The sequence below is a fragment of the Globicephala melas genome, chromosome 19 (genome assembly GCF_963455315.2).
Source record: "Globicephala melas chromosome 19, mGloMel1.2, whole genome shotgun sequence".
Taxonomy (NCBI): domain Eukaryota; kingdom Metazoa; phylum Chordata; class Mammalia; order Artiodactyla; family Delphinidae; genus Globicephala; species Globicephala melas.
The window spans coordinates 3777870-3805680 of record NC_083332.1 but is presented as its reverse complement, the minus strand read 5'-3'; the positions used below and the strand labels follow the sequence as shown (position 1 = coordinate 3805680).

The 27811-nt window shown below is 50.1% G+C and overlaps 3 protein-coding genes across 12 annotated transcripts in view; 1 reads left to right on the top strand and 2 right to left on the bottom strand.

Annotated features, from left to right (window-relative positions):
* The window catches only part of LOC132594038 (leukocyte immunoglobulin-like receptor subfamily A member 6), a 38493-nt gene extending 29458 nt beyond the window's left edge, over window positions 1-9035 (bottom strand). The window contains exons 1-7 of one of the 2 annotated variants that reach the window (XM_070044371.1): window positions 8938-9035; window positions 8743-8778; window positions 8275-8559; window positions 7825-8127; window positions 7298-7594; window positions 6733-7035; window positions 5444-6011 (exon numbers count right to left, since the gene is read on the bottom strand). In XM_070044371.1, coding sequence (XP_069900472.1) covers window positions 5866-6011; window positions 6733-7035; window positions 7298-7594; window positions 7825-8127; window positions 8275-8559; window positions 8743-8778; window positions 8938-8971 — 1404 coding nt within the window. In that variant the 5' untranslated portion in view covers window positions 8972-9035 and the 3' untranslated portion in view covers window positions 5444-5865. Of the gene's footprint in view, window positions 1-5443; window positions 6012-6732; window positions 7036-7297; window positions 7595-7824; window positions 8128-8274; window positions 8560-8742; window positions 8779-8937 lie in introns of those variants that run through there. The other variant, XM_060289618.2, reaches the window with a different exon arrangement.
* Window positions 1-27811, top strand: part of CDC42EP5 (CDC42 effector protein 5) — a 198017-nt gene that overhangs the window by 69010 nt on the left and 101196 nt on the right. For 7 of the 9 annotated variants that reach the window (XM_060289674.2, XM_060289666.2, XM_060289675.2 and 4 more), the window contains exons 2-3: window positions 18897-19073; window positions 26793-26926. The exons of 1 other annotated variant lie outside the window; for it this stretch is intronic. The gene's annotated coding sequence lies outside the window, so the exon portion shown is untranslated. The remainder of the gene's footprint in view (window positions 1-18896; window positions 19074-26792; window positions 26927-27811) is intronic. One more of the 9 variants, XM_060289676.2, reaches the window with a different exon arrangement.
* On the bottom strand, window positions 16191-22805 carry LOC115847754 (leukocyte immunoglobulin-like receptor subfamily B member 3). Its single transcript, XM_060289632.2, has 13 exons — window positions 22714-22805; window positions 22519-22554; window positions 22052-22336; window positions 21602-21904; window positions 21075-21371; window positions 20510-20812; window positions 19796-19846; window positions 18965-19087; window positions 18576-18618; window positions 18453-18490; window positions 18176-18228; window positions 17230-17394; window positions 16191-17152 (listed from the first exon to the last, which is right to left on the bottom strand). The coding sequence occupies exons 1-13, from the start codon at window positions 22745-22747 to the stop codon at window positions 17009-17011; spliced, it is 1875 nt and encodes a 624-aa protein (XP_060145615.1). The 5' UTR covers window positions 22748-22805; the 3' UTR covers window positions 16191-17008.

Sequence of the window (27811 nt, the reverse complement as noted above, 5' to 3'; positions counted from 1 at the left end):
ATCGTATATCACACTGATTGATTTGCGTATATTGAAGAATCCTTGCATTCCTGGGATAAACCCCACTTGATCATGGTGAATGATCCTTTAAATGTGCCGTTGGATTCTGTTTGCTAGTACTTTGTTGAGGATTTTTGCATCTGTGTTCATCAATGATACTGGTCTGTAGTTTGCTTTTTTTGTGACATCAGGGTGATGGTGGCCTCATAGAATGAGTTTGGGATTGTTCCTCCCTCTGCTATATTTTGGAAGAGTTTGAGAAGGATAGGTGTTGAGTCTTCTCTAAATGTTTGATAGAATTTGCCTGTGAAGCCATCTGGTCCTGGGCTTTTGTTTATTGGAAGATTTTAAATCACAGTTTCAATTTCAGTGCCTGTGATTGATCTGTTTATATTTTCTGTCTCTTCCTGGTTCAGTCTCGGAAGGTTGTGCTTTTATAAGAAATTGTCCATTTCTTCCAGGTTGTCCATTTTATTGGCATGGAGTTGCTTGTAGTAATCTCTCATGATCCTTTGTATTTCTGCAGTGTCAGTTGTTACTTCTCCTTTTCATTTCTAATTCTATTGATTTGAGTCTTCTCCCTTTGTTTCTTGATGAGTCTGGCTAATGGTTTATCAATTTTGTTTATCTTCTCAAAGAACTAGCTTTTAGTTTTATTGATCTTTGCTATTATTTCCTTCATTCCTTTTTCATTTATTTCTGATCTGATCTTTATGATTTTTTTCCTTCTGCTAACTTTGGGTTGTTTTTGTTCTTCATTCTCTAATTGCTTTAGGTGTAAGGATAGGTTGTTTATTTGAGTTTTTTCTTGTTTCTTGAGGTAGGATTTTACTGCTATAAACTTCCCTCTTAGAACTGCTTTTGCCGCATCCCATAGGTTTTGCGCCATCGTGTTTTCATTGTCATTTGTCTCTAGGTGTTTTTTGATTTCCTCAGTGATCTCTTGGTTATTTAGTAGCGTATTGTTTAGCCTCTATGTGTTTGTATTTTTTTACAGTTTTTTTCCTGTAATTGATATCTAGTCTCATAGTGTTGTGGTCGGAAAAGATACCTGATACAATTTCAATTTTCTTAAATTTACCAAGGCTTGATTTGTGACCCAAGATATGACCTATCCTGGATAATGTTCCATGAGCACTTGAGAAGAAAGTGTATTCTGTCATTTTTGGATGGAATGTCCTATAAATATCAATTAAGTCCATCTTGTTTAATGTATCATTTAAAGCTTGTGTTTCCTTATTTATTTTCATTTTGGTTGATCTGTTCGTTGGCGAAAGTGGGGTGTTAAAGTCCCCTGCTATTATTGTGTTATTGTCGCTTTCCCCTTTAATGGCTGTTAATATTTACCTTATGTATTGAGGTGCTCCTGTGTTGGGTGCATAAGTCTTTATAATTGTTATATCTTCTTCTTGGATTGATCCGTTGATCATTATGTAGTGTCCTTCTTTGTCTCTTGTAATAGTCTTTGTTTTAGAGTCTGTTTTGTCTGATATGAGAATTGCTACTCCAGCTTTCTTTTGATTTCCATTTGCATGGAATATCTTTTTCCATCCCCTCACTTTCATCTGTTTGTGTCCCTAGGTCTGAAGTGGGTCTCTTGTAGATAGCATATATGGGTCTTGTTTTTGTATCCATTCAGCCAGTCTATGTCTTTTGGTTGGAGCATTTAATCCATTTACATTTAAGGTAATTTTCGATATGTATGTTCCTATTACCATTTTCTTAATTGTTTTGGGTTTGTTATTATAGGTCTTTTCCTTCTCTTGTGTTTCCTGCCTAGAGACGTTCCTTTAGCATCTGTTGTGAAGCTGGTTTGGTGGTGCTGAATTCTCTTAGCTTTTGCTTGTCTGTAAAGTTTTAATTTCTCTGTCGAATCTGAATGAGATCCTTGCTGGGTAGAGTAATCTTGGTTGTAAGTTTTTCCCTTTCATCACTTTAAATATGTCCTGCCACTCCCTTCTGGCCTGCAGCGTTTCTGCTGAAACTGTTAAGCTGTTAACCTTATGGGGATTCCCTTGTATGTTATTTGTTGCTTTTCCTTTGCTGCTTTTAGTACTTTTCTTTGTATTTAGTTTTTGATAGTTTGAATAATACGTGTCTTGGCATGATTCTCCTTGGATTTATCCTGTATGGGACTCTCTGTGCTTCGTGGACTTGATTGACTATTTCCTTTCCCATGTTGGGGAAGTTTTCAACTATAATCTCTTCATATATTTTCTCAGTCCCTTTCTTTTTCGCTTCTTCTTCTGGGATTCCTATAATTTGAATGTTGGTACGTTTAATGTTGTCCCAGAGGTCTCTGAGACTGTCCTCAATTCTTTTCATTCTTTTTTCTTTATTCTGCTCTGCAGTAGTTATTTCCACTATTTTATTTTCCAGGTCAGTTATCCATTCTTCTGCCTCAGTTATTCTGCTATTGATTCCTTCTAGAGAATTTTAAATTTCATTTATTGTGTTGTTTATCATTGTTTGTTTGCTTTTTAGTTCTTCTGGATCCTTGTTAAACGTTTCTTGTATTTTCTCCATTCTATTTCCAAGATTTGGGATCATCTTGACTATCATTACTCTGAATTCTTTTTCAGGTAGACTGCCTATTTCCTCTTCATGTGTTTGGTCTGGTGGGTTTTTACCTTGCTCTTTCATCTACTGTGTATTTCTCTGTGTTCTCATTTTGCTTAACTTACTGTGTTGGGGGTCTCCTTTTTGCAGGCTGAAGGTTCATAGTTCCCATTGTCCTTGGTGTCTGCCCCCAGTGGGTAAGGTTGGTAAGTGGGTTGTGTAGGCTTCCTGGTAGAGGGGACTGGTGCCTGTGTTGTGGTGGATGAGGCTGGATCTTGTCTTCCTGGTTGGCAGGACGATGTCTGGTGGTGTGTTTTGGGGTGTCTGTGAGCTTAGTATGATGTTAGGCAGCCTCTCTGCTAATGGGTGAGGTTGTGTTCCTGTCTTGCTAGTTGTTTGGCATGGGGTGTCCAGCACTGTAGTTTGCTGGTCATTGAGTGGAGCTGTGTCTTAGCGTTGAGACGGAGATCTCTTGGAGAGCTCTCACCGATCGATATTTCATGGGGCCAGGAGGTCTCTGGTGGTCTCTGAACTCAGCTCTCCCACCTCAGAGGCTCAGGCCTGACACCCGGCTGGAGCACCAAGACCCTGTCAGCCACACGGCTGGAGTGCCTTCAGAGTTGGGGCGGCTGGCCTGCAGTGGCTCTCCTTCTGTGCTGCACCTGAGAATCACCAGCTTCTTCCTTGTTTTGCCCCAAAGGCAGTGTGTTTCACAGAGAAAAACAGTAGCCTTGAAAATAGTCACAGCTCTGCGATGGCTTTTTGTTTTTTCCTTTGTGTTTAGTCTGGTTTCACTTGCTCCCAGGGGGCCAGGTGCAGAGGCCTCGCACCTGGCTCTTCCAACTGGAGTTCCTAGTGCGGAATCGGTTTTGTCTTTTCTTTTGTTGATCTGTTGTATCACACTGATTGATCTGTGTATGTTGAACCATCCTTGTGACCCTGACATGAATCCAACTTGATCATGGTGTGTGATTCTTTTTATGTGTTGTTGGATTCGGTTTGCTAATATTTTGTTAAGCAGTTTTGCATCTATATTCATTAGAAATATTGGTCTGTAATTTTCTTTTTTGGCAGTGTCTTTGTCTGGTTTTGGGTATCAGGGTGATTGTGGCTTCAGACGATGCCTTTGGGACTGTTTCCTCCTCTTAGTATTTTGGAAGTGTTTGAGAAGGCTCAGCGTAAGATCTTCTTTTTATGTTTGGCAGAATTCTCTCATGAGGTCATGCAGTCCTGTATGTTTGTTTGCAGGGAGGTTTTTTTGTTTGTTTTAATATCTTTATTGGAGTATAATTGCTTTACAGTGGTGTGTTAGTTTCTGCTGTATAACAAAGTGAATCAGCTATGCATATACATATATCCCCATATCTCCTCCCTCTTGCGTCTCCCTCCCACCCTCCCTATCCCAGCCCTCTAGGTGGTCACAGAGCACCGAGCTGATCTCCCTGTGCTATGCGGCTGCTTCCCACTAGCTATCTGTTTTACATTTGGTAGTGTATATGTGTCAATGCCAGATTCTATTTCAGTCGTAGTAATCAGTCTATTCAAAGTTAACTATTTCTTCTCGATTCAGTTTTGGTGGGCTGTATGTTCCTAAAACGTGTCCATTTCTTCTAGGTTGTCCAGTTTGTTAGCAAAGAATTGTTTATAGTATTCTCATGATTTTTTGTATTTCTCTGGTATCAATTGTTATTTTTCCTCTTTAAATTCTTATTTTGTTTAGTTGGGTCCCACATTGTCTGCTTTTGAATTTGATGTAATGAAGTACACTCTTATAGTTTCTCTTTACTTACTGACCATCAGGCTTGAAAATTGATCTGTATTATTGTAGCCGTTTACCTTTGTGTATTTTTCTGTCATATAAAATTCGGTTGCATATGTGTAACAGTCCATTCATTTTTGGTGAGATTTGTTTCTATGATTTTGTCTAATATGAACGACCCCTCTGTCACAGTTCTCATGAATGTATACTCACGGTTATGTCCACCTTTTCCCTAAGTTATGTAACTGTGGGTCAGAGCTGTGTGTCTCTCCTTTTAACCGATAATTCTTATTAATCCCCAAATTGACTGAGGCAGTTAGTACACCTACCAGTAATGTACTGGGACTTAAAGTGCTCAGTGTTTTCTCCCACAACTGATATTTCCATTGTTTTCTCTTTTGCCTCTCATGGGGACGGACTAGGATGCAAAGGCCTAGGACTAGGATCATTTCATGGAAACCAGGGCATAAAGCTGAGTGGAAACGATCTACTCGCGATGCTTTATATAAAGGACACGTCTGTGTGTATCGGGGTCATCACTGAGCTGTGCCCCAGCTGGATCAGCCTCAGTTCTTTGGGAAAGACAATTCTACTCATTACTTCCCCACTCTGCCTCAGCGCATTCATACGCGTACCATGAGGTTGGCCATGAAGAGAGCTTTTTTTTTTTTTTGCGGTACGCAGACCTCACTGTTGCGGCCTCTCCCGTTATGGCACAGGCTCCAGATGCGCAGGCTCAGCGGCCATGGCTCACGGGCTCAGCCGCTCCGCGGCACGTGGGATCCTCCCGGACCGGGGCACAAACCCGTGTCCCCTGCATCGGCAGGCGGACTCCCAACCACTGCGCCACCAGGGAAGCCCGAAGAGAGGATTTACACTGAAGAAAGAGACAAATGCCACACATCTGGGCTTTTTACAAAATGATAAATTCCTAAGCCCGTTTACCAGCACAGCAGCTGGCTGTCACTTCAAACGCCACGGTGTTCCTTCACACTAATGGTGTTTCTGGAGAAACTATACCTGGTGTCATCTGACGAGGAGAGAAGGGCTTGAGGGGTCCAGAGAGAGTTTTAGGGAAGAGTTTTGGATTTATCTGTTCGAAAGAGGACCCCAAGTTCACCCATTTATTCAGTTACTTAAACGACATTCTGTTTCTGACTGAAGGGATGGAGGTCAATAGCACACAGCAGCCAATGTGGAAATTAAAAAAACCCAAATATATTACATGAAAGTGGGCCAGAGCATGAAGGTGTGTAAGGTGTGGACACAGACCTGCCGTGTGGGATGTGCCTCACGTCACAGGGGTGAGAGGGGACGGGGCAGTCAGGGAGAGTCATCACTGGTGGGGAGGGAAGGCACCATGGTTATCCGAGGCCCAGTCCTCCACAGGGACTCCCGGGCCTTCTTCTGCACCCACACCACGTCTCTCCCTCCCTGGTCAGACAGTTCACACAACACGTGCTGCAGATTCTCTTCCAGAACCTCCTGGGCACATAAGGTGGTGACAGGGCTCTACCACTCGGACGGTGCACGGTCCCCTCTTGTGTTCAGCTCCTGGCTGCATCTTGGGCTCCTCCGTGGCCGTGTTGAGCCTGAAAGAGCAGGATCCCGAGGCCCAGCAGGACGGAGCCGGCCATGCCCATCCGGATGAGGTTCTCCACTGTGTAGTCTTGGCGGTGTGAGGGTAGGGATTCTAGACAAGAGATCACACGGTCAGAGCAGATCCCAGTGACTCCTGAATCCTGGATGTCCACCCAGGGAACCCGCCTCTCCTTGACAGGACATGACCCTCGGAGCCCAGCCCCATATCTGAGTGATTTCATCACTCGTGGGATCTGACTTGTTTTGTGGCGGGTGGATGGTGTCAGCTGCTCATGAGAATCGTAAAGTGAGGGTGTGAGTGAGGAGTTGGGGAGACACGAGCCCTTCTCCTGGGTTCTGTGTCGTCAGTGCCTCCAATTCTCATATTACAGCTTCTACACAGTTCCTTAATGAACCCTTCCTCTAATATGCCAGGTTCCATCTGCTCTCCTCATTGGATTCTCTCAGCTGCCATGTGTTCTTTGAATTCAGAACCTGCTTTGGAATCACTTTGGAACAGAGTTGGCTGTGCCCCCGGTGCTCAGGATCAGTGAGAAAAGTGGTCTCTTAAGACAGAAATAATTGAGTGCTGTGTGTTCTGTGTTCAGTCTGAGATTGAACCCTATAATCTTATTCTCCTACTTCTGGGAGTTCCCACTGGTTCAACAGCTGAGGACCCAGGATCCAGTGATGAGACTTTGGCGTCAGGGGCCATTGAATGTCCTCCTCTCTGGAGGCCCACTGTGTCCCCTCATTCATTACTACCTCAGACATTTCTGGGGACAGAGCCCTGAGCTGACTGAGTCAGAGAGGACAGGGTCAGGGTCTCTCACCTGAGACCGCGAGCTCCAGGGGGGCACTGGCGTGTGACAGCAGGTAGGGGTTACTGCTGAGTGAGCTGTAGCACTTGTAGGTCCCATTGTGGGTTGAGGTCACGGGACTCATGGAGAATTCGGCCTGGAAATGCCCACCTCGGTACTTTGATCTAAGACGCAGTGGGGGCCGGGCTGCCCCCTCCTTGGACAGAAGGAAAGTTTCATTTGTGCTCCTTGACTGACACAGCAGGGTCACGTTCTCTCCTGAGGCCACCACGGGGCCCGGCTGCACCGAGAGCGAGGGCGTGTCAAGGAACGACCCTAGAGAGAGGAAGGGGGGTGAGGGGCTGCCCGCCCCCTGGTTCCGAACTGCGACTCAGCTGGGCCTCCCTGAGGCCCCTCATCTCTGTCTGTCTCTGTTTTCTCCGAGTCTCTCCCTCTCCCTGCCCACCCCCGTCTCTCTCTGTCTCTCTCCCTCCCTCCCTGGGGACCCCTCACGCCTGGTCCCAGCATCACCAGCTGGGGCTCCCCCGGCAGGGCCTGTGCAGAGTCTGGGTCCCTGACTGACCCGCTGGCTCCTCACCTGCCACCAGGATGTCCAGGGGGTCACTGGGGGCCGACCACTCGGAGGAGAGGTTTTGTCCACCGTAGCATCTGTACCGGCCCGCGTGGGTGTTGGTCACCGGGCCCAGGGGGAAGTCGGCCTGAGAGAGCCCAGCCTGGGGCTGCCGGCCAGGGCTCTGGGGGAGGGCCTGTCTCCCCTCCTGGGACAGAGCGAATCTGTCATAGCCGACGTCAGAGCGACACTGGAGGGTCAGGCTCTGTCCAGAGGCCACGACAGGGCCCTGCGGGGTCAGGAGGGAGGGCTTCCCAGACACACCTGGGGGAAGACCAGCCTGGGCTGTAGGGGCTGGTTCCTCCCATGAAGCCCCTTCTCCCGTCCCGGTCCCCAGGCCTCACTGTCTGTCGCTCACACTCTGTGTCTCTGTCCTGTGCGCCCCAATCCCCCCTCACCCCACCCTCTCATCTGGGACAATCCTGGGAGAAAAGCATCTAATAATCTGTCTCGTGCCTCGAGAAGTACGTGAGGCCAGGGTGGGACCTCCTCACCTGAGACCAGGAGCTCCAGGGGGTCACTGGGGCCCGACCACACCTGGGGGGTGTCCCTGTAAAAGCCGTGGCATCTGAACGTCCACCTGTGGCTGGGGGTCACGCGACCCACGAGGAACAGGGCGTGGGTCTGCCCACGGGGGCCTCGCTGTGCATCCAGGGTCCAGGAGGACTTGGGTTCTCCTTCCTTAGTCAGAATGAACCCGTCCAGTCCCTGCCTTGAGCCACACTGGAGGGCCACGGTCCCTCCCGAGGTCACCACAGGGCTCAGCAGGGCTGAGAGGGTGGGTTTGCTGTGGGCCCCTAGGAGAGAAGGAGGGAGCTTGTCAAATGGTGCTCACACGCCCCTGTCCTCCCGCAGGGCTGGGCTGTGAGAGGGACACACCCCTGAGAGCAGACCCCCTTCCTGAGGGCAGAGCCCGATGCTGGGACCCCTGAGTGTCCTCTCACCTGTCATCACCAGCTCCAGGGGGTCACTGCGCTCTGACCAGCCAGTGGGGCTGCGATAGTAACAGTGATATCTCCCTGCGTAGTCCTCTGTCATGTATGAGATGGAGAACTTGCCCTTGTTCCCGGGCGCCAGTGAGGGCTGTCTGTACCAGGAAAGTGAGCTTCCCTCTTTATCCAAACGGAATTCCCGGACTCCCAGGGTCCCCTGACACCAGATGGTCACGGGGCTCCCCAAGGGGATCACAGAGCCTGGCTCAGCCCAGATGGTGGGTTTGGGGAGGGTGCCTAGAAGGACATCAGAGGCTGGGTCACAAGACATCCTCACCCCCAGGTCCCCAGCTCTCAGCCCCCAACCTCCCGGACTCTCCCTCCTTCAGCTCAGAACTGCTGATCCCCACCCCATTGCCTGGGGGTGGCCCCTTGTCCCCATGATCAGGAGGGAGGTGGGACACCTGGGGACAGACTCACCTGCCTGCACCTGGGTCCTCAGGCCCACACTCAGCCCTGGAAGAGAGACCCCTGTGAGAGGTTCGCCCTGAATGCTGAGCAGCGCCTCTCCTACCCGTGAGCCTCCTGAGTCCTGGGGTCTCCTGACAGAGCAGCCTGGCTGTCGGGAGGGGTCCGTCCCTGGCTGGGGCTTCCCCTCCCCCTCCTCCATCTCACCGAGGCAGAGCAGGGCCGTGAGGCCGGGGGTCATGGCGTCTCGTCCCTGTGGTCCAGGCGGTGCAGATGGAGGAGACCACGGTGCCCTCAGGACGGAGACCCGAGGGTGTGTCCACTGGGAGGCTGGTCCTCCCCGTCACGGGGCTGTCACGTCAGCAGCCCCACAGGAAGGGGAACTGCCCCTCCCCAGGAGCCTGGCTCTCATTCCCATGACAGACCCGGTGTCTTCCTGAGACGCCCCTTCCATAATAGGGTGACCCAGGCACGTCTTTCCCTCTCAGAGTCTCCCCTTTGGATCTCCTTCGTCCTCAGCTGGTCCATCAGCAGGTCCCTGTGGGGTCCTCACCATGGACAGGGGTCACCCAGGCCCTGGCAATGCTTCAGGGAGGTTGCAGGTTCCTGCTGCACCGCAGAGCTCAGATCAGCAGAGAGACACGTTTAACATCTGCCTACAGCTCCGTGGAGGTCAGTGTGGCAATGAGCACAGAGGAGAAGTTCAGGGCAATAAGGAAGGAAACATGCCTGGTCCCCTGGCCCCAGAGTGTGGGTTTGCTTTCTGTCTCAGCCCCCTTCAGGGACTTCTCCCTTTTTCTTGAAACAGCGTCCACCGCACCTTCCTGGGAACAAGCCCCTGAGTCGTTCCTGCCTGTTTGGTGGCCCTTGATCCTTGGGCATTGTCTCCTTACGACATGCTCCTGTCTTCACTTTTATGGGACAGAGAGTGGGTCAGTGCTCTGACTTGGGGGACGAAGCTGATTTAATTTATGTATTCCTCGTCATCCTCCCCCGTGTACCTTGAGCCCTGAAGTTATGTCTCTGAGCCTCAGTTTCCTCGCCTTCAGCATGTTGTTTGAACCCCAGTCTTCAGACAGGTTGTGGGCTCAGTGGTGCCAGGACATGGGTGGGACCCAATATTGGTTAATTTCTAACCAGTATGAGAGGGTGAAGGTGTCAGACCCCACAGTCAGGTTGGATGACTGATGTGCCCACTTACGACCCCCGTCTGCTCTGACACTGAGAAATGCTACTTATGGTGGGGTTTTGTTGTTTATTTATTTTTGGCTGCATTGGGTCTTCGTTGCTGCATGTGGGCTTTCTCTGGTTGTGGCAAGTGGGGGCTACTCTTCGTTGCAGTGCATGGGCTTCTCATTGCGGTGGCTTCTCTTGTTGCAGAGCACGGGCTCTGGGTGTGCGGGCTTCAGTAGTTGTGGCTCATGGGCTCTAGAGCTCAGGCGCAGTAGTTGTGGTGCACGGGCTTAGTTGCTCCACAGCATGTGGGATCTTCCTAGACCAGGGCTCAAACCCGTGTCCCCTGCATTGGCAGGAGGATTCTTAACCACTGCGCCACCAGGGCATTCCCGCTGCTTATGTTTTTTATGAAATACATAGGCATGGTCTATTATAGGAGAAGAGAAATGACAGTTTCTTAAATAGAGAAGGGACCACAACAAAAAAAAGAGGTGAAAGCTTAGTGACTACCAGTGCCTGAGTCCAGCAAGTGGTCATTAGAATAGAGGTTTCCACCTCTGTGTGGAAGGACAAGGACCTCAGGTCCTCACAGGCAGGGAGGGGTCAGGGCTTCAGGTCAAGGTTGGTATCGGTGTTGCCGCTCCACCTCGTTTGTGGCCAGGCACTGGGATATCTCTGCCCACTGACCCATCCCCGAGGTCAGCACTGAGCTGTGTCCTCTGTGCGGTTGTAAAACAGCTTCAATTCATTATAATTGTACATGGATATCTGTCCCACCTGTGAGTGTGAGGCTCACTTGGGGTCATCTCTGCCAGGTACATGCCTAGTCAGATGCTGAGTTTGAGAGAGCGGATGCTGTGGGGCAGGGCAGCCACAAGAAGTCACCCATTTCATCTCTGAATGTCAGGACAGACCTGGGAGAAACTCTCTATAGAAAATCACGTGTCTGGGAGCTGAGCATTAGGAATGAACATAAGCGATAAATCCTAATACTGAGAAAAAGTGCTAAGAAGGCTATCTGCAGAGCTAGTAACTTGTATTATCCTATCCAAGAAGATAGAATACTAGGAATATATGAAACAATTTAAGCATGTTTACACATCTGAAAAATTGAAGAAAGAAAATAAATTCTGGAAACAGCAAAAGGGATTATACTGCAGAAGTATATAGGATTTTAGCAATGAATTAGGCAAACACCTTACAGGTAAAAAATAATACTTTCATTAATACACTCAAGATATTCTTTCCATCAAGGAGAAGATACAGCTGAAGAGCCAATTATGAACTTGGAATACAATATTGAGGAGTTTGTTTAGGATGCAGTACAGAGAGACTGGAATTAGAAAGTTGAGGTAGATGAGGAGTAGAAAGAACAGGGCCCATGGATATCGTGAATTTCAGAATGAAATCAGTGAGGACAATGTCTGCGACAGTATGAAAGGCCAATTGTTGGTCTTTTACAGAGATGTAGCAAGAACTTACAATTGCTTGGGTGCACGTGTCTATACATGAAATGTGTCTTGCTATTTCGCAGCAAAGGGAAGGAAATTGAAGGGAGAAAACGCCAAAAGATATGGGGAAAATACAGTCAAGGAATTAACTGTCAGTGAGGCATTCTATACTCACCCAAACTATCATTAAGGGGCAAAGGTGAAGGGGTCAGCAGGGGAGAAATGCATACATGTGAGAGACCTGGACGTGTCCGACCTGCTTGGACTCACATCTCCTATGTTAAACCTTCATGTCGGGCTCAGCGTGTCTCCCACAACTGATTATGCCTCTGTTTTCTATTTACGTCTAATGTGAATGTACTGGGATTTGGGCATCACAATTCCACTGAAACCGTGGCATAAGATTGAGGTGGAAATTACTGTGACCTACAGAATAGAAGGACCTCAGGGTCATCTGCGAGGTGCCACAGTTGGCTCATTCTTGTGAAAGTTGATGCTGTTCCCAACTGTGTATCCAGTGCATTCAAACGGGCATCTTGAAGTTGGGCATGAAGGGAGTATTTACCAAAGCAACAGATAATGTACACAAATCATAACACTGAGAAAAAGGGATGTTTTCGTAGAGCTGGTTTGCCAGCACACCACCTGGCTGTCGCTTCAAACACCTTGCGCCCATTCATAAATTTATTTATTTATTTATTTTTGGCTGCGTTGGGTCTTCATTGCTGCGCACAGGCTTTCTCTAGTTGTGGCAAGTGGGGGCTAGTGTTTGTTGCAGTGCGTGGGCTTCTCATTGCGGTGGTTTCTCTTGTTGCGGAGCACGGGCTGCAGGTGCGTGGGCTTCAGTAGCTGTGGCACACGGGCTCAGTAGTTGTGGCTCACGGGCTCTAGAGCACAGGCTCAGTAGTTGTGGCACACTGGCTTAGTTGCTTCATGGCATGTGGGATCTTCCTGGATCAGGGCTTGAACCCCTGTCCCCTGCATTGGCAGGTGGATTCTTAACCACTGCGCCACCAGGGACGTCCACCTCGTGCTCATTCAAACTGATGGTATTTTGGCAGAAACTCTTCCGTGTATCATTTTAGAGGGGAATAAGCCTTGAGGGGGTCCAGAGAGCGTTTTCGGAAATGGTTTTGGATTTGTGTTTTAAACTAGACCTGAATTTCACCCATTTACTCAGTTGCTTAAAACATTCTGGTTCTAGGCTGAAGGGATCGAGGTCAATAGCACACACCAGTGAGTGTGGAAATTAGAAATAAAGCAAAATGTATTACAAGAAAGTGGCAGAGCATGAAGTTGACTTCAGGTGTGGACCCAAACCTGCGATGTGGATGTAGCCTCAAATCACAGGAGTAAAAAAAGAAGGGGAGTAGTCAAGAATAATCAATAATGGTAAGGAGGGAAATTACCACACTTTAATTACGGAAGAGTCTCTACAGCAAGAACCCAGGCATCTCCTGCATGCCAGCATTGATACCCCGTGAAATTCTCAGCAGGCAGTTCCCTCAATTCCTACTGCAGATTTGCCTCCCAAACCTCCTAGTCATACAAGGATCGAACTCACCGAATGGTGGGTTTGTTCCCTCTGTTTACCTCCTGGCTGCATCTTGGGCTCCTCCGTGGCCGTGTTGAGCCTGAAAGAGCAGAATCCTGAGGCCCAGCAGGACTGAGCCGGCCATGCCCATCCGGATGAGAGTCTCCACTGTGTAGTCTTGGGGGTGTGAGGGTAGGAACTGTGGAAAAAGAGGTCACAGAGGTCAGAGCAGACCCAAATCACCCCAGGATCCCTACATGTCCACTCAGGTCACCTGCATTCCATTAACAGGTTGTGACCCTCGGAGCCCAACCCAAAATTGAGCATTTCTGCTACTCATCACTGTTGGCGTCTGACTTATTTTGTGATGGACTGAGAATGTCAGTTACCCCTGAGAACAAAAAAGACAGGGTATGGGTGAGGAGATGCAGAAATGCTTAAGTAATCTCTTTGATCTTGAATGAGTCTCTGGAACTAAACATGCCAGTCCCAGTACCTGGAGGTGAGCATCTCCAGTGTCTCATTTGCATCTAATCAGGAGGCAAAGATGAACACGTGGGGTTTCAATTTGTCCTGAAAGGATGTGGACCTGAAGTGTCAGGGTTGCCCTTATGGCCTCAGTTTCCCAAGATGTCACTCCATAGCCGTCCCCAGACTGGTCGCCATCAGCCCAGACCTCCTCTTCTCCCCTCAGGTGATGGGGGTGGTGGTTGTGGAGCTGCAGCAGGAGGTCTGGGGACAGCTCACTTACCTTGACCTGGCCCCATAGGCCCTGACACAGCCCTGGGCTTCTATGTGGCAGTAACACATACAACAACTACAACATAAAGGGGTAAGAATAAAGAGACCTATAGAATTGTAAGGGTTCTACATTTCCCTTGAAGAGGTAAAATACTAACTCTGTCTTTACTGTGTAAAGTTAGGTATGTACCTGATAATCTCTAGAACAGCCCCTTCAACAGCAGTCAAAGACTTACAGTTACAGCACCAATAGAGAAATTAAAATGGTATGCTAAAAATGTTTTTAAATCCCAGGAAAGGGTAAATAGAAGAACAAGAAAGAGAGGGGACAAAACTTGAAAACCATAAAATGACAAACCTAAATAACAGTGTTATCAGTAATAATATTATATGTAAATGGGCGAAACACAGCAATTAAAAGAGCTTGTAAGATTGGTTTAAGAAAACAACCACCACCTACACTATGAAGTCCATAAGAAACTCACTTCTTTTTTTTAAAAATAAATTTATTTCTTTATTTATTTTTGGCTGTGTTGGGTCTTCATCACTGTGCACAGGCTGTCTGTAGTTGCGGTGAGCGGGGGCTACTCTCTGTTGCGGTGCGCCGGCTTCTTATTGCGGTGCGTGGGCCTCTTATTGCAGTGGCTTCTCTTGTTGTGGAGCATGGGCTGTAGGTGCGCTGGCTTTAGTAGTTGTGGCGTGAGGGCTCAATAGTTGTGGCGCACGGGCCTAGTTACACGTGGGATCCTCCCAGACCAGGGATCGAACCCTTGTTCCCTCTATTGGCAGGAGGATTCCCAGCCACTGCACCACCAGGGAAGTCCCAGAAACTCACTTCTAATATAACATGTAAATAGGTTAAAAGTAAAAGAGTGAACAATATGAATGAACCTTGGAAACATTATTCAGAGTGAACTGAGGCTGACACAGAATGTCGCATTTTGTATGATTTCACCGACACGAACAGCCTAGAGTAGCCAGACTCCCTAAGGCAGGAATTTGAATGGAGATGACTAGTGCCTGGTTCAGGGGGCATGGGGAGTTCTTGCTTAATGGGTACAGAGCTTCTGTTTGGGATTATGAAAATGTTCTGGAAGACGGACAGTGGTCATGATTGCCGAACATGGTAAATGTACTTAAGGCCACTAACTTCGCACTTTAATGATGTTTCAGTGGTGGTGAATATCATGGTGTGTATATTCTACCACATTAAAAAAGTAGAAGGATGAAAAATTACTATGCAAACACTAATCAAAAGTAAATTCAAGTGGTTGTATTGTTTCCGTGTCCCACAAATTACCACAAAGTTGGTGGATTAAAACAGCCCAAATATATTATCTTACGGCTCTTGGAAGTCAGCAGTATACAGTCAGGTCACTGGTATAAAGTCAGGGAACAGGGAGACATTCATTTACTTCATCTCCATCCAGAACCGGAAGTCTCGAAGGCAGTTGAATTCTATATATTGACCTTGTATGCAGCGATGCAGGAAAACTTTTTAATTAGAGTAGAAGATCTTTACATTATTTTGGATTTTCTGCGAACACAGCTGTGCAGTCTCTTAGTAATACAATATTATTCTTATCCACTTCAGAGCTTCTTGCCTTGTTTTGTTTCTCTTGGTTGGTGCCTCCAGGGCCCTGGTGAATACAAGTGGTCATACGGAACATACTTGGATCATTGCCAGTCGTAGACGAAAGGACCTCAGGTTCTCACCTGTACAAGTGACGTCTAGTGTTGTTAAACATGCCCTCATCAACGAAAGGGAATTCCCTTCTATTTCTGATGCGTTTTTATTTTCACCAGGAATTGTTGGTATATTTTATCAAAGGCTTTGTCTGCATCTGTTAAGGTGATTATTTTTTATTTGTTCTATTAAGGTATTGCATTATGTGATAGATTTTTAAAATTTTAAGTTACTCTATCCTTCGAAAAGAAACCCCACAGTATGGTCATGAAGTAATGTCCTTTTAATATATCACTACATCTCATTTGTGTACACTTTATTTAGGGATTTCCATCTAAGCTCATGTGAGAGATCTTCCTGTGACTTCCCCACGTATAATTCCCTTGTTAGGTTTTGGTGTAAATATTTTCCTGATCTGATGTGTTGAGGTATGTTTCTTCTTTTTCTGTTCTCGGGAAATGTTTGTGCAATTTGGGGGTGTGTGTGCATGTGTGTGTGTCTTTCACGAGTACATAAGTGCTCGGAAGAAATCACCAGTGAAGCCGCCTGAACTGGTCACTTACACGTCGGACGGTGATGACCGTCACAGCATTTGTCCGCATCCCATCACACAGTCGCCATTTCTTTTTTTGGTGAGAACATTTGAGATCTGCTCTCTTCAAAACACTCAAGAATGGGATACAGTGTGATTAGCTGTAACCACCATGCTGTATATTAGATCCCCAGAACTTATTCATCTTATAACTGGAAGCTTGTGCCCTTTGACCAATATCTTCCCATTTCCCCCTCGCTCCAACCCCGGGAACCAGCATTCTCCTATTTCTTTCATTTTGACTTTGTTAGATTCTATATAGTTCATTCATGGGTAAGTTTGGATTAGAGTCAATGTATAAGGTGATAGATTTTCCATTTATTCTTATATCCATTTAGTAAATTGTACACGTGAAGATTTCCACTCCATCTACATTTTCTGTATGTTGGCATCAAATTTCTCATAATGTTCTGTTACTATCTTTATAACGTCTGTAGGATTTGTAGTGCTGCCTGCAATCCCTTTCATGCTATTAGAAGTGTGAGCCTTCTCTCTTGTTGCCTCGGCTGTGGTGGCTAGGATTCATGAATGTTTTCAAGAATGAGTTTATTTTTTGCCTTAATTGATTTTCTCTACTTTTTGGTTGTCTTCATTATTAGCTACCCTTGTCATTATTATTCCCACCTTCTACCTTCATTTGAAATAATTTGCTATTTTTTCCTGAAGTCTTGGTATGATATGTTAGGTCATCGATTTTTTTAAAGCCTTTTCTAATATATTCATTCATGATTCTTAATTTTCTCATTTCATATGTTTTGATGTGTATTATTTACATTATCATTCATTGAAAACATTTTCCCACTTCTGTTTTGTTTTTTTGTTTGTTTTTTTTTTTCGTTTTGATTTTGGTTTTCAACTCACACATTGATTTTTGAGCAGTCTGTTGCATTATTTCCCAAATGTCAGGATATTAGTTATCTTTGAGGGTAGAATCAGGTGACTGCCAAAGGGTCCCAGGGGCTCCTGGTGGTCTGTGTTGGGAGTCCAGGCTGTCTGATGGTCGTTAGGTGGTGTCCACTGCGGGCAGGCAGCTCCTGTGCCTTCTGGGGTCCGTGCAGTCTTCCTCCCTGGAGCGTGGGGTCTGGGTCCTTCCTGGGCTAGCGGACAGCGAGAGCAGCATACACGCTGGGCTCTTCTGGGGGCTCCCCTGACTGGGGGGCAGGGGTTGCAGTCTCCCGTCTGAAGGTCGAGTGGTTCAGCTGGGCATAGGTCACATCATGGGGGGCTTCAGATGAGGCGGCCTGTGGTGGGGGAGAGGGAGGGAGGGTGTGTGGTTGGGGTGGGGGAAGCCTGGGGGCCCGGACAGGATGGGACCCACCTGACCGTCCCTCTGCTCGTCCTCTTCCGCTTGTCTGTCCTTCGTGTCCAGCAATCTCCCCGACAGGGAGGAAGGAGAGGTGGACACCCCCCACCTTAGTCTTGATCTTGAGTGGTTCACCTGGGCGTACGTCCCCTCCTGGGGGTCTGCATCCTGCCTGTTCTGCTGGAGGGAGAGAGTAGGACAGAAAGGGGACTTCCTGGATCCACTGTGATCTCCTTCCGTCAGCTTTCCACTGTGTTGGCAGAGTGATGCTTTAAAACCTTAGGTCAGGTCACTTTCCTGATGGAAACTCCGGGGACCTCCTAACACCTCGGAGCCTCTGGATTCTTTCTACGGTTCTGATTTCAGTATTAACACGTTGTCTCCCTTGCTCATTTGGCTCCAGCCGCACGGCCATCTTCCTGCAAAAGCACGTCCCTGCCTCAGGACCTTTGCACTTGCTGCCCCCCCACCATGCACTCTGTCACCTTCTCTTGCTTTACTTTCCTTATTGGGACCTTGCATTCTAGGACGCTACCTGCTTCTTTGCATATAGTCTTCTCACCCACCAGGTGAGCTCCCTGCTGCACCTGCAGCGCCTACAGGGAGCCGGGGGGATGCGCTCTCCTTGTGCACCACTTTTGGGTGAATGAAGGAAGGGGGGCCTGGGGACTTTCGGGTGATTCACTTATTCACAAATCCTCTTGAGACGTGGGGCTTCTCTGCAACGCCAGAAGGTCAGACAGAGGACGGGGAGCCAGGAAAGGGGACCCCGAAGGAGGGGCCATGAGGTCACAAGGAAGCAGGAGGGGTGGAGTCACAGCAGGACGACCCAGGAAGCCCGGAAGGAGAGGTCAGTGTGGGACGCTGCTGGAGCTGGCATGTAAGGACAGAGACGTGTCCATTGGACTGAGTTTGGCAACAAGAAGGTCTCTGGTGGCCTGGACAGGAGCAGGGGTCTCACCGGATGGTCCAGCTGCACCCCGTCCTCAGGCTGTGTGTCCTTCACGGCAGCATCTGCTGGGGCAGAACAGGGTGTGTATCGCTTGGTGGGATCCCCTGAGATCCCTCAGGGCTGGAGCCCCCGCAGTGCATGCAGAAGGGGCCACTGAGACCCAGGGGTGAGGGGAAGTGTGGCGTTTCAGTCCGCACCCCATGAGCCCACCCCTTCCCAGCCTTCCCCTCCCCCACACAGGTGCCTCCAGAACCCTGTGTCCCCCACCCCGTCCTTTTCTGCTCACAGAGGGCCTGGTCCTGGGCGGCGGCGGCTGGGCAGGAGCTGGGGAGGAGGCGGGCGTGTTAGGGGGAGAATGAGGGGGAGCTGCGGGCGGGGCGGGCCTGGGGGTCTTCGGGGCGGGAGTTACCTGCTCTGCAGGCCTGTGTCCTTGGGCTCTGGGTCTGCAGCCCCTGCGGGAGGGTGTAAATCAGCCTCGCCCTGGGCTGGGGCAGATGACAGAGGCTCGGCCCTGGGACTCTTACGCCCCCTGCCCCTCACTCGGGATTCAGGAGGAAAGAAGGAGACCTGAACTCATACTTGCGTACATGTTTCAACACTTCATGAGATTGAAAAGGAGGAAAATACCTTAAATTATACATGTCAGCTGACAGTACGTGTTTTCTTTCTAGATTTTTGAGTTTCAGACTCTGGACAATCTTTTTCTAAGCTGACCTTGCCCATCTCTTAGGTTTCCCTTCGGCTGGTGCCCTAAGCCCACCACCTCCAGGGGTCTGGGTCACCCTGTTCCCTACTCACCCGACTTCCTGCGTCTGCTCTGATCCCGGTGTCGGATGAGGAGGACGAGGGGCAGGAGGACGAGGGGCAGCAGGACGAAGGCCACCGAGACCCCGATCAGGACGTTCAGGTACCATTTGAGACCTGGGGCACCAGTGACGTCATGAGTGAGCCCAAGATGCCATTTAATTGAGCGCCTACTGTGTGCAGGCTCGTGCTGGGGTCTGTGCATTCATCTCCTCTAACCCACCCCACCCATTTTACAGACGAGGAAACTGAGGCACAGAGAGGGAATTCACCAACCCCAGGTGACCCAGTCTGGAGGTGGCAGAGCTGGGATTGGAACCCAGGGCTGTGGGCTCCCTGAGCTGTCCTCCTGCCATGCCCCGCCCAAGGTGGACACCAGCTTTGTGCTCTGGGGGCTTCTCATCTGCAGGGGGGCCTGTCCGAGGGTCTCATCTGAAGCCGAGGGTCCTTCCTTGTTACCCTCCCCTCCCCCATCACAGCAGGGATTGGGGGAGGGGCCGGCTGTGTGCGGTGGACTCTTCATCTTTCCCTCCCGCTCCCCGTACAATGCCACCACCACTGCGGCACTGGGGACAGGCCCCCATACAGTCACATGCTCAGGGGCCTCCCTGTGAGGCCTCCTCTCCTGGGGGGTCAGAGCCAGACGTCAGAACTGAAGGAAATCTAAGCTCCGGGCCACGATTCTCTGCCTTTACACTTGGAGAAACTGAGGCCCAGGCAGGGGAAGGGGGCCCAAGTCATTGTCTCCAGAGGTGCGTGAACTAAGGCCATAACCGAGCCCTTCCCCCCTGGGCCCAACACCATGTCCCTCAGACCCTCACTCACCCATCTGCGGGCCTGGCTCCGTGGGGGGAAGGGCCCCAACTTCAGAGCCTCCTGGGGGTCAGGACAGGAGGTTAGGGTTGGGGGCTGCTTCTCCCCACGTTAGCCCACTGCTCCTCCCCCAGGATGGGCCCCGAGGGGTCATTCCCTCTCCATGACCCCCACCCTTCATCCACCAGCCTCAGAGCTCCTGGTGCCTGTGGTCACTCCAGCATCTCTACCTGACTCCCAGCCCCCCTGGGACACAAGCTGTGCTGAGATTGGGTCAGGATTTAGAGCAGCTGAGGACCTCAAGGGACAGGCCTGGGGCCAGGTGTCCACATATTGGGCAGAGGCCCCAGTGGCTCACCAGCTCTTGAATTGGGCCCTGTGTGTGGGTGGTGGTGTCCCCAGAGGATCCTGGGAAAATGCCTGTAGTTGGGTGAGGGGCTGCGGCTTCCCTGGGATCCCCCCTCTGCTCACACTCTGGTGCTGTCTCTGCTCTGGGGCTGCCCTTGGCTTTCCCCCTCCTCCTATCTGAGAAGTCTGGTGACGGGACGTGAGAAGCAGCAGGGACGGGAGGGCCTGGTTTCCCTCCGTCCCTCTGCAGGCTGGACCCCCTCCGGATCACCCTCCCTCGACTCTCCTTTGGAGCCCCCCTCACTCCTATCCTAGAAAGGGGGTCACCTTCAGAGCTGACAACAGGGACACAGAAGGGACAGGGCTGGGGCCCCTCACCTGAGACCGTGAGCTCCAGGGGGGCACTGGCGTGTGACAGCAGGTAGGGGTTACTGCTGAGTAAGCTGTAGCACCTGTAGGTCCCATTGTGGGCTGAGGTCACGGGACTCATGGAGAATTTGGCCTGGAAATGCCCACCTCGGTACTTTGATCTAAGACGCAGTGGGGGCCGGGCTGCCCCCTCCTTGGACAGAAGGAAAGTTTCCCTTGTGCTCCCTGACTGACACAGCAGGGTCACGTTCTCTCCTGAGGCCACCAGGTGGCCCGGCTGCACCGAGAGTGAGGGCGTGTCAGGGAACCACCCTAGAGAGAGGAAGGGGGGTGAGGGGCTGCCCGCCCCCTAGTTCCGAACTGCGACTCAGCAGGGCCTCCCTGAGGCCCCTCATCTCTGTCTGTCTCTGTTTTCTCCAAGTCTCTCCCTTTCCCTGCCCACCCCCGTCTCTCTCTGTCTCCCTCCCTCCCTCCCTGGGGACCCCTCACGCCTGGTCCCAGCATCACCAGCTCGGGCTCCCCCGGCAGGGCCTGTGCAGAGTCTGGGTCCCTGACTGACCCGCTGGCTCCTCACCTGCCACCAGGATGTCCAGCGGGTCACTGGGGGCCGACCACTCGGAGGAGAGGTTGTGTCCACCGTAGCATCTGTACCGGCCCGCGTGGGTGTTGGTCACCGGGCCCAGGGGGAAGTCGGCCTGAGAGAGCCCAGCCTGGGGCTGCCGGCCAGGGCGCTGGGGGAGGGCCTGTCTCCCCTCCTGGGACAGAGCGAATCTGTCATAGCCGACGTCAGAGCGACACTGGAGGGTCAGCCTCTGTCCATAGGCCACGACAGGGCCCTGCGGGGTCAGGAGGGAGGGCTTCCCAGACACACCTGGGGGAAGACCAGCCCTGGGCTGTAGGGGCTGGTTCCTCCCATGAAGCCCCTTCTCCCGTCCTGGTCCCCAGGCCTCACTGTCTGTCGCTCACACTCTGTGTCTCTGTCCTGTGCGCCCCGCTCCCCCCTCACCCCACCCTCTCATCTGGGACAATCCTGGGAGAAAAGCATCTAATAATCTGTCTCGTGCCTCAAAAAGTGTGTGAGGCCGGGGAGGACCTCCTTACCTGGGACCAGGAGCTCCAGGGGGTCACTGGGGGCCGACCACACCTGGGGGGTGTCCCTGTAAAAGCCGTGGCATCTGAACATCCACCTGTGGCTGGGGGTCACGCGACCCACGGGGAACAGGGCCTGGGTGTGCCCCTGGCGGCTTCGCTGTGCATCCAGGGTCCAGGAGGACTTGGGTTCTCCTTCCTTAGTCAGAATGAACCTGTCCAGTCCCTGCCATGAGCCACACTGGAGGGTCACGTTCCCTCCCGAGGTCACCACAGGGCTCGGCAGGGCTGAGAGGGTGGGTTTCCTGTGGGTCCCTAGAAGAGAAGGAGGGAGCTTGTGAAATGGTGCTCACACGCCCCTCTCCTCCCCCAGGGCTGGGCTGTGAGAGGGACACACCCCTGAGAGCAGACCCCCTTCCTGAGGGCAGAGCCCGATGCTGGGACCCCCGAGTGTCCTCTCACCTGTCACCACCAGCTCCAGGGGGCCACTGCTCTCTGACCAGCCAGTGGGGCTGCGATAGTAACAGTGATATCTCCCTGCGTAGTCCTGTGTCATGTATGAGATGGAGAAGTTGCCCTTGTCCGCGTGCTCCAGTGGGGCCTGTCTGTACCAGGGAGGTGAGCTTCCCTCTTTATGGAAACGGAGCACCGGGGCCACCCGGGTCCCCTGACACCAGATGGTCACGGGGCTCCCCCAGGGGATCACAGAGCCTGGCTCAGCCCAGATGGTGGGTTTGGGGAGGGTGCCTGGAAGGACATCAGAGGCTGGGTCACAAGACATCCTCACCCCCAGGTCCCCAGCTCTCAGCCCCCAACCTCCCAGACTCCCCCTCCTTCAGCCCAGAACTGCTGTTCCCCACCCCACTGCCTGGGGTGGCCCCTTGTCCCCATGATCAGGAGGGAGGTGGGACACCTGGGGACAGACTCACCTGCCTGCACCTGGGTCCTCAGGCCCACACTCAGCCCTGGAAGAGAGACCCCTGTGAGAGGTTCGCCCTGAATCCTGAGCAGCGCCTCTCCTACCCGTGAGCCTCCTGAGTCCTGGGGTCTCCTGACAGAGCAGCCTGGCTGTGGGGAGGGGTCCCTCCCTGGCTGGGGCTTCCCCTCCCCCTCCTCCATCTCACCGAGGCAGAGCAGGGCCGTGAGGCTGGGGGTCATGGCGTCTCGTCCCTGTGGTCCAGGCGGTGCAGATGGAGGAGACCACGGTGCCCTCAGGACGGAGACCCGAGCGTGTGTCCACTGGGAGGCTGGTTCTCCCCGTCACGGGGCTGTCACGTCAGCAGCCCCACAGGAAGGGGAACTGCCCCTCCCTGGAACCTGGCTCTCATTCCCATGACAGACCCGGTGTCTTCCTGAGACGCCCCTTCCAGGTGAGCGTGACCCGAGCATGTCTTTCCCTCTGAGAGCCTCCCCGTTGGGTCTCCTTGATCCTCAGCCGGTCCATCAGCAGGTCCCATGGACAGGGGTCACCCAGGCCCTGGCAATGCTTCAGGGAGGTTGCAGGTTCCTGCTGCACCGCAGAGCTCAGATCAGCAGACACACACGTTTAACATCTGCCTACAGCTCCGTGGAGGTCAGTGTGGCAATGAGCACAGAGGAGAAGTTCGGGGCAATAAGGAAGGAAACATGCCTGCTCCCCTGGCCCCAGAGTGTGGGTTTGCTTTCTGTCTCAGCCCCCTTCAGGGACTTCTCCCTTTTTCTTGAAACAGCGTGCACCGCACCTTCCTGGGAACAAGCCCCTGAGTCGTTCCTGCCTGCTCGGTGGCCCTTGAGCCTTGGACAGGGCTCTCCTCCCCGTCCTGTCGTCCTGCCTGGAAGCTTAGGGGACCTTGATTTGAGTTAGAGGTCTCCCTTTGAAGGAAAACATCTCTATTTAAGTCTGTCCCCACTGCTCTTGTAACCGTGAGGGCAGTGCCCTTTCTGAGCCTGAGTTTCCTCCTCTGCATGTTGTCGCGAGCCCCACTCCTCAGAGTGGCTGTGAGCTCAATGGTGTCAGGTTTATTGCAGGATCACCACGGTTAATTTCCAGAGCAGGTGACAACAGCAGTGGGTGGGACATGAGAGGATCCTGGGCTCAGACTCCACGGCAAAGTGGGTGATTGTGGTGCCCACCTAAGAGCCCTCCTCTGCTCCTAACACTGACAAATGCTATTTTGAATATTTCTGAAACACGTACCCACAGACACATGCAGAAAAAGAGAAAGAAAGTTCCCCAAATGGAGAGGGAACCAGATTAAAGAAGAGGGAACTAGGCTGAGTGGTCCCCGCTGACCGGGATCATCAAGAGGGTCATAGGGAGGAGGTTCCCACCTGTGTGGACAGAGAGAGGGACCCAGGTCCTCACAGGCAGGGAGGGGTCAGGGCTCCAGGTGGAGGTTGAAGCTGCGGCCCCAGTTCCCCGCCTTTCTGGACGGGCACTGGGATAGCTCTGCTCACTGCCCCAAGCCCGTGGTCAGCATTGAGGCACCTCCCCTGTGTGGCGTGAAACAGACTCAGTCCACGACTGTCAGCCCTGGGCGTCCACCCTTGTAAGTGTGTGAGGGTCCCATTGCAACATCCCTGAGGCCACAGCTGTGAGCAGATGCTAAGTCTGAGACGGTGGGCAGCACGGGGCAGAGCAGCTGCAGCAGTCTCCCCTGGTCAGCCTGACTCCCAGGACAGCCCCGGGAGAAGCCTTCTAGGAGAGACCGGGGGTGTGAGGGCAGAGCCTTTAACAGGAATGGACATCACAGTGACCCTAGTAATGATGACAGTGCTACGGACAGCCGTCTGCTGACGCATGGGGGTGTCCTAGGCAAGGAAACAGAATCAGTAGGAAACCAATAAAGAGGTAGAAAAAATGTAGAACATACTTGATGTGAATATCTTGATTGTATGACAACACAATTAGTGACTTTGCTGAAATAAAAATATGCAAAAAAAGAATCAGTAGGGAAATATGACAGTCGATTTAAATTAAGCGTGTTTAAGTATCTGAAAAATAAAGGGAGGCAACCATATGGATTATTTTATAGAAGAAAGGACAGGTATTAAGAGTTAGAAAAGGTAGAGATGACAAATCCAGTAGGATGAACACATTAAAAAATGTCATCCCATTAAGGACAAGACAGCTGAGGGACCAGTTATGGAATTGAAAAGAATATCGAGGAAATGTTCCACAATGAAGGTTAGAGAGACCAGAAATGGAAATTCAAGATACTTGGAGAATAGAATGAGGAGGGCCCACGTCATATCTATTGTAAGTGTCAGAAGGAAAGGTCGTGACGTATAACAACGGCCAAAGAAATGAAGAATTGAACATTTTTCAGAGATGAGGACAGGCCAACTAAGTGCTAGGACGCCTGTATTTAAAAGTGACATCTGTATCTTGACCCTTCATGGTAAATTAAGAAAATGAAGGTTAAATTTTAAAAAAAAGTATCTCAGAGTGAATTGTACGCTTCGAAATGGTTAATTCTATTTTGTGAACATTTCAACTGAAAAAAATCAAGGACGACTGTCCTGAGGCCCTACAAATGTCCTGAAACTACTTCCTGTAGAAAATGCAAATTACCATTAAGAGAATGACAAGCTCATTGGGACCAGACTACCCCGTACCAAAAGGCGATGCCAGAAGATACTGGAGAAATACCTTCAGGGAATTTATTGGGAAGAATTTTACACTGAGCCAAATTATTTTTAAGGGACAAAAGTGAAAGGCTCATCAGAGGGTAAATCCCTAACTGCGAGGAGGTTCCAGCCACCACATCTGACCTGTGGGAGCTGTGTCCATTCCGCCAAGCCCACCACGTCAGGCTGCGTCTTCCTGAGAGAGAAGGAGGGTTCTGGTGGGGATGGAACCCTTACCCATCACCTGTATGTTCCTCTCCCAGTAGTTGAGACACACACTTAGTTTGAAATAAGAAATGTTTCCATGTAACTTGATAAAGAGAATGAGAGTGAAAGAAGGCATTTCCAGAGACTCAAGTTCTTAGATATTTTACTATTTTCACACTCAGTGAAAGGAATACTATGAGATGTAATGGAGAAAGTGAGATGTCATATGAGAAAAAAATGGTATGAAAAGCACTGAAAAATTAACTAACACAACTTGTACACGCACCCACAGATGCACCCACACGTGTGCACACAGACACACAGATGTGCACACGCACATGCACGTATATAGAGTACCCATATTTCAGGTGAAGTATAATGAGAACATTGTCTTCTCTAATGGAGGAGGAGAATGCATAGCTGTTTAGAAATAAAAATGTAAATACATATGTTAACATGGGAGTAACAGCCTAAAATTAGAGATGGAATAACTACCAATGTGCTTGGTGTAATTAAATGAAAGAAAACATTTTCAGCTTTATTGAGATATAAGTAACAAGAATTGTGTATATTTAAGATGTACAACTTAATGTTGTTATTTTTAAAAAAAGCATTTATTTATTTATTTATTTATTTGGCTGTGTTGGGTCTTAGTTGTGGCACGCAGGATCTTCGCTGTGGCAGGCGGGATCTTTCGTTGCGTGCGCAGGCTCCAGAGTGCATGGGCTCAGTAGTTGCAGCTTGTGGGCTTAGTTGCCCCGTGGCATGTGGGATCTTAGTTCCCTGACCAGGGATCCAACCTGCGTCCCAAGCATTGGAAGGTGGATTCTTAACCACCGGACCGCCAGGGAAGTCCCACTTGATGTTTTTATATACACTTACCTTGTGATATAATCACCACAATTAAGCTAATTAACATATCCATGACCTCACATACTGAACATTTGTGTGGGAGTGTGTGTGTGGTGAGAACACTTAAGGTCTATCCTGTAAGCAAATTTCAAGTCTACGATGGAATATTGTGAACTGTAGTCACATCACCGTACATCACATCTCCAGAAGTGACTCGACTGCGTAACTGAAACTTTGTTCCCCGTGACCAGCATCTCCCCACTGACCCCTTTCCCAGCCTTCGGCAACTACCATTCCTCTGTGTTTCTATGAGCCTGATTATTCTAGATCCCCCAGGGAAGTGAGCTCGGGCTGTATTTGTCTGTCTGTGTCTGGCTTCTTTTACTTCACATAATGTCCTCCAGTTTCATCCACGTTTCCCAAACGGAAGGATTCCCTTCTTTTTAAAGGCTGAATAATATTCCAGTGTGTGTGTGTGTGTGTGTGCGCGCGCGTGCGTATCTCACATTTTCTTTATCTCTTCATCTTTCAACAGGCATTGAGGTTGTATCCATATCCTGGCTAATGTGAATAATGCTGCAGTGAACATAGGAGTGCAGATATCTCTCCGAGATCGTGGTTTCATCTGCTTTGGCTATATACCCGGAAGTGGAATTGCTGGATCCTATGGTAGGTAGTTGTAGTTTTAATTTTTTGAGGAAACTCCATACTGTTTTCCACAGTGGCTGCACCGATTTGTGTTCCCAGCAACAATGCATAGGGTTCTCTTTTCTCCACAACTTTGCCAACACTCGTTATCTTTTTTTTTAATTAACTTATTTATTTATCTTTGGCTGCGCTGGGTCTTCGTTGCTGTGCGTGGGCTTTCTCTAGTTGCGGTGAGCGGGGGCTACTCTTCCTTGCGGTGTGCGGGCTTCTCATTGCGGTGGCTTCTCTTGTTGTGGAGCAAAGGCTCTAGGCCCGCGGGCTTCAGTAGTTGTGGCTTGTGGGCTCTAGAGCGCAGGCTCAGTAGTTGTGGCACACAGGCTTACTTCTCCGTGGCACGTGGGATCTTCCCCGACCAGGGCTCGAACCCATGTCCCCTGCGTTGGCAGGTGGATTCTTAACCACTGTGCCACCAGGGAAGCCCAACACTTGTTATCTTTTGTCTGTTTCATAACAGCCATTGTAACAGGTGTGAGGTGATATCTCATTGTGGTTCTGATTTGTATTTCCCTGAGGGTTAGTGATGTTGAGCACCTCTTCATGTACTGTTTGGCCATTGGAATGTCTTCTTTTGAGAAATGCCTATTCCGGTCCTTTACCTGTTTTTTATATTGGGTTGTTACTACTTTGCATTGAGTTGTGTGAGCTCCTTGTATATTTTGACAAGTAGCTCCTTATCAGATACATGGTTTGCAAATATCTTCTCCCATTCTGTATGTTGCCGTTTCACTCTGTTGTCTGTTTCCTTTGCTGTGTAGAAGCTTTTAATATGATGCAATCCCCTTGTCTATTTTTGTCTTTGTTGCCTGTGCTTTTGGTGTCATATCCAAAAAACCATCGTCCAAACTC